We start from the raw sequence: 9,388 nt of genomic DNA on the forward strand, positions 1-9,388 counted from the left end.
ATTTTAATAAAAGAAATTCCATGTCTGAAATTAATTTCCCTCCCCTTATTAATCTTTAGAAAAGTGTTTTTGGGCATAAAGCCATCCAAACCATTTTTATTGCTGAGCATCTTATTGCATTAGTTTGCTTTTTTATCTGCTACCTTTGGTGATGGCTCTAACTCTTTGAGGATGGTAAGCACACTTTCCAACACCCTAATCTTTAAAGCATTACATATATTCCCTTTCAGATTGACTTAATTTGGAACTTAAAGGAACGTGTCAACGTATTTGTAGTTGTTTTCAATTGTTTTTTTTTTTGTGTTAGAATAATTGTATATAAATGCATTTGTGTAGTGTTATCATGCATAAAGCTGTGTGCTATGTGCATGTGTTTATAGCCATCTTTTTTTAAGTATACTGTGATTTGTAGATTTGCTTTTGGGGAGGTTGTGGTTGATCTACGAGCAGCACTCAACCTGCTGAACTTTGGTGAACAGCTTCAACAGCTTAAACTTTGACTGAACCCTGAGATTTAGAGGACATGTTTACTGAGACTGCAAGTCTGAGTTCCTTATGTCCCCCCCCCTTCTTTTCTTTCCCTGTATGTATGTACGATGTTTTAGGTGCTTAGATCTGACAACTTGTCATAAAAGCACTGTCATTTCTGGGCAAAACATACTCAGCAGAACATTTGGGTGTCGGGTCAAATATGTGTGTAGGCCATATTAAGCCATTCAGAAATGTGCACCGAAAGCTCTGAGTTAGACAGATAAAGGGAATGACCTTTAACAGAACAAAGAATCTTTTTCAAATTTGAACATGGATCAGACCAATTGGAGTCTAACATTTTCCCCAACAGAGTGCAGGAGGACAGTCATCTTAGTCACATGTATATGGACTCTGTTTCCTGCTTGGACCCCCAGCTTCCCCTCAGTCAGCGAAGCCTCCCCAACACCAGGGAACACTCAGGACTCCATTCTCTCCCCATGCTAATTTTTTTGTCAGTTTGGAGGAGAGGACACCATGAGTCGTTCTAGATGGGGACCAACTGGGGCCAGTGCCCCTTTAGAACCGGCCCTGGCACCTGATATGGCCCCTCTACTGAAAACAGTTTACAGTTTTGTATGATATGTAGGCTCATAAAATGTAACTGATTGGTCCAATGGACAGGTTTTTACAGGTTTAATTAAGCAATGATATAAAACCTAAGGTGTTGCACCAAATTTTAGCTTTTTAGCTCACTTTATACAATAAACTATTTAGATCCGGAGATTCTAGAGGAATTCTGGAATCAGAAGATGACATTCTCGGTTCTGATTTTCAAACCTGGGATCTAATCACTTAAGACTTGAGATTTGCTGCTAATACAAAAGCACCTTAAAAATCTTGCAGAAAGACCACTTACAAACCTGCTGCCAAGGGATTCTTCCCCGGATTAGAGAAATATACGCTACAGTTTAAATTTATAACCTTGAACAGTAAGGTTTATGTTCCAAAATGGCTCTGATTTACATTCAGGCTGCCTATTCTGCATGTCCAGGAAGTACAACTAAATCACATGCAGTCGAGGTTTGGATCCCCTAAAGAAAATCAACGTTTCTCAAACAAAAACACAAACTACCATGGTACTTAGTTTCAAGTCAAAGTAAAGGGACTGGACTAAATGCGCTGTAAATTAAAATGAGAACTAAACCCACTGCAGTGAAGGACATCATTTGCAGCAGAGGGGCTCATCCAAAGCATTACCTCTGAACTTTGTTTCTTTCTGGGCGTATTATAAGCTTTATGGTTTATTGAAGCGTAAGCTTCTGGTCATTTCCAGATTTAAACCTCAAATAATGCTCATAAAAGTTTTTTTTCTTACTGCATGTATTTATACCTGAAACTTATTGACAGGAGAGTCTAAAATTTTAACGAATTCTAGATTCCTTTTATGCACGTTCAGGTTAAAAATAACAGCTAAAATACTAAAGTAGGATGCAATATTTAAGCTGTGTTTTAGTAACTGGTGCAGGTTAGTGTTCCTGCTTCTTTCTCTGTGCATAGGCTTGTATATCGGGGAATGCAGCGTAACAGTTTCCTTGTAGGTGATGAAAACGGACTCGTCCAACTGCAGGGATCTGTCACAAGCCCACAGCTGTACACACTTCCTCGACAGGGCATTATGAATGAGAGCGATGTTAACATCCTGGAGATAAGAGCTACTACTCGGTGGCCACCGCATAGCTGCTGTGTTTTGTATAAATGAAACTGGCTTGTCAGGAGGGGTTTTCAGGCAAATGCAGGATGCAAAAGAAGTTGGTACAACAAAATGATTTTTCTGCACTCTGAGCTGTGCTGTAAGAACACAAACATTCTCTGATGTTTATCATTTACATAAATTCAGCTGACAGAATGTTTGTTGTGTTGCTGGATTTGGAGCAGCAGCGGTTGATTTCTCAACCCGTCCGTGGGCAGAAATACAGGAATAAAACACATATATATGGGTTTAATTTCTCTACTTTCCCTTTCATCCATTAATGTAAGGGAATGTTTTTAATTTTTTATCTATTTACACAGTACCTTAAGTCAAATTGTGACAAATATTCAAATTAGATATGCTATTTTTCTATTTAGCATATTTACCTATTTCTGAGAAAATAACTAATCTTTGTAATTTTGTTATGTTCGGCTTTTCATTTCTGTTAAAGGAAGATTGTTAAACATCAGCAGAGTGTTTTCAGTCAGAGGCTTCTCCTGATGTGCTGCGACACAGACGACTACAGAAGATCCTCCTTGGCTACCTGGCACCTTCAACAACTGATTAAAAAATAACTGAGTTACTGCAACATTTAATTTCTCATTGGGATTATTAAATAATTTGGAAATTGAATTACAATTTAATAAAAATGGGTCAAAACGGTCACTAACTTTAAATGCAATTGCTAGATTAAAACATTAAAAAGTAATGAACTGCTGCTGCCAAGAATTAAAGGGATTTATAAACAGAATTAGAATTACAAGGGTCTTGGTCCATTTAGTTATAAATGTTTAAAATATATCACTGGATTTGTTTTTATATGCTTTATTTTTCACAAGCTTTGATGTTTTATAAAGTGTTTATTTTCTTATCTCAGTGCTGTTTGAGCTGTTGTCATCTTTTATTATTGAGATTTAAAATTACAGTGGGTATTTCCTAAATGATGTTTGTTTGTGTTCTATAAATATTTTTAAGAAACTTTGAGGAAACTACATTCTTTTATGGAGGAAAATAAATTTGTTTTAAAATCCATTTTGTAATATTTGCTCTTTTATTAATGTTTGTATGACATTTTAAACAAAGTGATTTAAACATGTGGACTGTCAGTAGGCCTGATGAGGATGACTTAGTCCTGAGTTAATCTGACAAGTTTACCAAATCAGAATACAGATAAACTGAACAAATACTTTATTTTCTGTGTCCAAAGCCCAATCAGTACATTTATATCCGGAAAACACTGTTAAAGTAGTAAAGTGATAATAAATGTTGCACCGATGCCATTTTTTGGGTCTGATACCGATACCCGATACCTGGCTATGCACTATCAGCTCATACCGATACCATCTGTTTGAAATTGATGTGTTTGTATATGGAGAACTGCATACTACTTGGATGTAAAATAATTGCTATCATGGCTTTGTCAAGCTGCTGCCTACCTTTGAGAAGCAGGATAAAGACTAATACAAAGTGAATCCAGTAGAACTTTTTATTGCCTACCTTGAATGGGTGACAATAGTTGAATAAACGTTTGGCTCTCAAAATGGTATCGGTGATCAATTTAATGGTAATCGCCGATACTGATACCATTTTAGTGCTGGATCGGGGCCCTACATGATACTGGTATCGGTTTTGGTGCAACACTACTGATAATGATTGTTTGTTTAAAGAAAAATTTTATTGTTTTCTTATTTTCTTCAAAGTTGCTCTCCCTGTTCTTGTTGCTCACATAACTTCTTTGACTGTTTTATGTCTTTATAGATAAGCAGCTATAACTGACCTATCAAAAGCTCTACTGAACATAATTTCTATCATATTTTTTTTAGAACTGCTCCGCTTTATGAGTGACCCTTTCCAAACGAACAGTGGGTGTTAACTTGTGGCTTATGTTCTGCTTGGTGGTGGGATTTGCATGAGCTTTGCATGAGGCGCGTCTGCAGCAGCTGGTTATGGCTCCTAAACACAACGCAGAGTGATGCACCAGCAGGGCTGTGGGGGCCCGCAGCCGCTCCCACACACCACAGCGCTAAAACACAGCCAAAAAAATGCAACGGGTCTGGTTTAACAGTGAAGTTATCATCCTGCGGCTTCAGAAAAAAATAGAATAAAAGTACTATCTCATCACAGTTGCACCAAAGAAGAATTTTTAGAGGGTGCTGCATTTTAGTCAATACTTGTTTGAATTATTTGAATTCATATAAGTTGTTCTGTTAAAATGTTTGTAGTTGAGCAAGTTTCTACACTGAGGCAGGCTGGGCTCCTTCACCCTGAGGCTGTTGCTCACTGATAATGAGCGGCTGCTCTCAGCTGTGTTTGCCAGGGTAAGGTTCAACAGGACACCCCGTTGGAATGGATGATAAATATTTATGACACTTTCGGTCATTTCAGCATTTTCTCTTCTTTAAAAGGGAGCAGATGCCAAATTATAGAAAGGGATTTTGGAAGGTATTAAATAACAGCAGTTATTCTTTTTTTTTTCTGGTTTAAATTCAGCCTGTTGGCTTGTAAAAATAACTTTTGAAATGAGTTCAGTCATAATATTAACTTCCTTATTTTGGTTTCAGTTAATCCCTTTAGTTAGATTTAAACTAGGGTGAGCAGTTCTTGCTACCCTGCAAGGATAAGCAGGCATAGACATGGATAGATGGATGTTTTCATGGATAAAAAATCAACATCCCATCTAATAAGCACAGCTTTACGAAGTCTATCACTATTTTTGTATTACTGCAGTTCCTGTTTATATTTTTCTTTAACTTGAGAGAACAAACCAAACTTAAATTGGGTATTTTATTTTATATTTTAGCTTTTGACCATACAAAAAAAATGTTTTTCCTAAATTTATCTATAAAAATCTATAAATCTATAAAAAGGAAAAGTATGCTTAATTTGTGTATTTATTGAACTCTAAAAGTTATTTTGAACATGCAGTAGTCATCCACTATTCTGAAGCCCAATTAAAAACAAATATGTTTCTGTACTAACACTGAATCTGTGAAAATACTGGCTGTTCATTTCTCTGAACATCCTTCTTCGCTGCCGAGTTCACACCAGGAAAAGATAACAGCTTATCCATGTCTCCCTACTTCCCCCAGTAACAAAACCTACGCAGAAGCTTAGAAAAACAGTTTTTCTTTATTATTTTTGTTTTTTTTTATTTTTTCATCAAGTCATTGACTGTTCTCTGTGGTCATACCTTTCAGATTGATATATTAATGCTAAAAAAAATATGATTTCAATAATCTATGGTGCTTAAAATCCATGGCACAGTTATTACACATGACTGCAGGTATTATAGCAGCAAACATGTCAAAGAAGCAGGAAAAAACACAGTTGAGGCAAAGAGGAGCTACCCGGACTCCATTCATTATATAGAAACATACATATGAGATGATGTTAATCATCAACAAAAATAATGCAACCCTATTTTGCATTTATTTAATCATATGTAGTTACTTTAACACGTGTGTTTCATGTTAGCAGGGTAGGACATAATACAGAAAGTGGTTGCATTATTTTTCCAGTGTACATGTGTCAACCATCTCTAAAACTCCTTATGTGTTTGCAAAGAAACAATATTTCTTGTGTTATAATCATATTGGGATCATTTATAAAGTATTTAAAAACATATTTTCATTGATAACTTTGAGTTAACTTTTAAAGGTGTGTCCAGGAAGCAGTGAGGTAATGGTAAATTACAAGCTTTTTATAATCTACTCTCTGTATGTCACACCCACAGGAGGTTTATTAAAGAAAATTACATTAGAAAAATGTCAAAAAAGTGTAATAAAAAAAACATATTAAACTTTTATGGCCTAAAATAAAGCAAAATGGTCTGTTTTAATAAACTTTTTTCCTCTTTAGGTCAGATTAAATGGATGTTGTGCGTATTTGAGCTCCAGGTGCACAGATGGATGAAGCTCACCTAACAGCAGCAGCTTCAGCTCCCTGCGGGAATCCTTCTTGTCTCTCCTCAGCTGCTCCTCTATGGCATCGTTGATTCTCTTGGTCTCCCGGTCTTCTGCAGATACACAACACCCAGCCATCCTCCTGCACAACGAGCCAACGGCCCCTATGGTGAACAGCTGTCAGCTGTCAAAATGAAGGGGGGAAAAAAAGCTTTGGGATCTTCAAATGAGGGGAAAAAATAAAACAGCTCAAGAGCTTAAAGTTTCAGCCGGGAAGAGGCGCAGGGCATCTTCAGGAATGAAGGATTTTCCTCTTTAGTGTAAAAGATCAACAGTTTTATAGGAAAGATAATCTGATAAATATTCTTGATCCCCCAGCTGTGAGGAGTCAGTGCAATCAGCTTTAAATCCTTTTAATGGAGGAGCTTCTTTTGGGTTCTTGAAGTGTAGAGGTCAGTGTGAACCAGAGAGATGGTTGGTGAACTTTTTCCTACCCAGCCTGGAGGGCGTGGCTCTGCCCACAAATAGAAAGGGATAAATGGGAAGTGAGGCTTCAGAGGCAGCACACTTCACACGCTGCGCTGAGGGAGCTGCAGTGGCAGGAAGATCAGGCATGCTGAGGGCTCAGAGGAGCAGAGTTACATCATGCATCCACAGGAAAATTAAGGGGAGAAAGGGTATTGGTAAAGACCTATACCGGTATATGTCTTCAAACGGCCGCTAGGGGGCAGACTGGGGCAGCAAGGAAGACCAAGATCCCATATTTACATATTTTATAGATCATATTTAAACAGGGGAAAAAACAGAGAGAAACAAAAGTGCTCTGTCAAAATAAATGTTTAAAATCATTTTCAAACTGAATATTATTTTATAATGATGAAATGTTGAGTTCAGGCCAATAAAAGGAAGGAGGAGAGTAACTATACTCTCTACATGAAAAAAAAAAAGATGGAAAGTCACATAGTGCTTTACTTAAGCATTTAATGGAAAATTAAGTAAATATAAAGAGTATGATAAAAACATGGGCGGCTCTAGACCGGGGCCAACAAGGGCCACTGTAGAACTGGCTTTGGACCCTGTGCTAAGCAAATCGTACTAAATGAGTTTCTTATGATATTATTTCTCTGGTACAAACACCATAACTGATTTGAACCTTTTATCTAATTTAACTTCTATCTTGACTTTTTTACTTTAAATATGAAGTTGCTGCACTTTTTGCTTTAGCCATATAGATTCATTTTTCCTCTGTTAGATCAGATGTTTACAACCTGCAGCTCCAGAAGCATTTGGCTCTTTGGCTCATTCAATGAATTAAACAATGAACCATTGCCCTGTTTGTTTGTTTTTTCAGTTGTCCCCCAATTAAAAAACACTGGCCTCACCGTGGCCCCCTGCTAATTGTAGTCTAGAACTTGATAAAGTAACAAAGCTAACAATAACTTTGAGGAGTCAAGGATCCTGGCTTTTTGAGTTTAGTGGAGACTGATGAAGCCATCTAGTAGGAGACATCACTGAGCCAGCACCATGCTTCACTGAAGACGCAATGTCATTTGCATTCTCCTCCTCCCCACATACCAGTGATGCAAAAACTCTCATTTTAATTCCCGTCACAAAATCCCTGCACCTCTTTATGTCATTTATACAGTTGTGAGCAAACTGAAAACATCCTTTCTTTCACTGCAATGTCTAGGTGGTGCAGGGACTGTTCCTTAAACTTCAAACTGCATCTCCAGGAACATTTAGTAAATCTGTTGAATTCAGCTTATGGGCTGAAGAAATTTAACAACCAGGTTATGAAACTGGCTTCAAATAGTATTTAGAGTTGATTTGAACTGAGGAGAAACATGCAGTATGTGCAGTAGTCGAGTTGAGAGGGGATGAGGGGGGATCTTCTCTCTCCTTGAACCCCAGTCGGCCTCGGCAGATGGCTGCTCACACTTAGCTTGGTTCTGCTGGAGGTTTATTTCTGTTAAAAGGGAATTTTTCCTCTCTACTGTCGCTGCAAGCATGCTTAGTGTGAAGGGATTGCCTTCAATTCAATGAGTGGATGCAACTGGTTTTCCTTGGAGAGAAAACTTTAAATCAATTTGATGATCTGGTATGATCTGGTGAACTGTAAAGTGCCATGAGATGACGTGTGTTGTGAGTTGACGCTATATAAATAAACTGAACTGAATTAAATTGATGGCATCTGCTTCTTAAAAATCGTCCTTCTTAAATATCAATCCCCTGTGACATTTTATTAATGAATGAGTAAAATCTCTACTATATATTAACAGTAATGGTAATAATATTGCCCTTTCAACATTTGGCAGGCTGTGGGCTTACGAGTAGCCTGAGGAAAATAAATAAAATCAAAGAAGTGTCCTACCATGACTATGAAGCTGATCCCAGTGGGAAATCTGTCCTCTTCATTGGTTTCTAACTATGTAGGGGCAGTGATAGTCATGCCAGTCCACGGACTGACTGCAGTTCTAGTGTAAGGTGCCGTGGTCAAGGTCAATGACCGTGGCAACCATACCATACATATTGCTTTAGCTTAATAGACTACATTAATTAGACGATGTACTGTATGTTTCCGAAAGAAAATCCACCATCCTCCTCCTTTTTTTACAATTAGACTATTGAGTGTGTGTTTATAAAACCAGGTTTTACAACCAAAAAGAATCATGATCACCATAGGAACCCCTACACGTCCTATCCAACAGGAACCCCACAGTAGGTGAGCTGAAAGCAGACAGAAAGATGAATTTGATGCTGGAGTTTGAAGTTTATAGGAACTCTTTTTTTTCCTCCAAACTTTGACTTGCTCTGAAACATAAGAGGGAAACATTGCTTAGAAGAAGAAAATGATCTATAAAAAGGAAGAAACCTCAGAATGATGTGAAGATTAAGAGATCGCTCTTATTGATAGCAGACTTCATTCACACTATAAGTTTTCACAAGAACAATTCAGTTATGTGTCTGTATACTTTATAATACTTTACGAACTGTGATCTTTTCTCAGAGTGATCAAAGTGAGAGGGACACTTCACAGGAACAGCAACAGAAGCTTCAGGTTTTTTTTACAAGGAGTCACAAGAATTCATTTATTGAGGTAACTTAGTAAAAGCAGAGGTGTTATTAGTTTACGGTTGTGGTCCAACCCTTTTATTTGCTCGACTACCTGCTATTATTTTTACCTTTTTTATCTTTACTGGCCTTTATTTTCTATTTTATTTTTTTATTCATATAAAGCACTTTGAATAAAGTGCTTTATACTTTG

General features: G+C 37.3%; 1 protein-coding gene across 1 annotated transcript in view; it reads right to left on the bottom strand.

The window, feature by feature from the left end:
• The window catches only part of LOC107097117 (guanine nucleotide-binding protein subunit alpha-14-like), a 14,658-nt gene extending 8,074 nt beyond the window's left edge, over positions 1–6,584 (bottom strand). The window contains exon 1 of the mRNA XM_015394132.1: positions 6,141–6,584. Within this exon, the coding sequence (XP_015249618.1) occupies positions 6,141–6,261 (121 nt within the window). The 5' untranslated portion in view covers positions 6,262–6,584. The remainder of the gene's footprint in view (positions 1–6,140) is intronic.
• Positions 6,585–9,388: the final 2,804 nt, after the last annotated feature.

Source organism: Cyprinodon variegatus, unplaced genomic scaffold, assembly GCF_000732505.1.
Source record: "Cyprinodon variegatus isolate N-32 unplaced genomic scaffold, C_variegatus-1.0 Scaffold673, whole genome shotgun sequence".
NCBI lineage: Eukaryota > Metazoa > Chordata > Actinopteri > Cyprinodontiformes > Cyprinodontidae > Cyprinodon > Cyprinodon variegatus.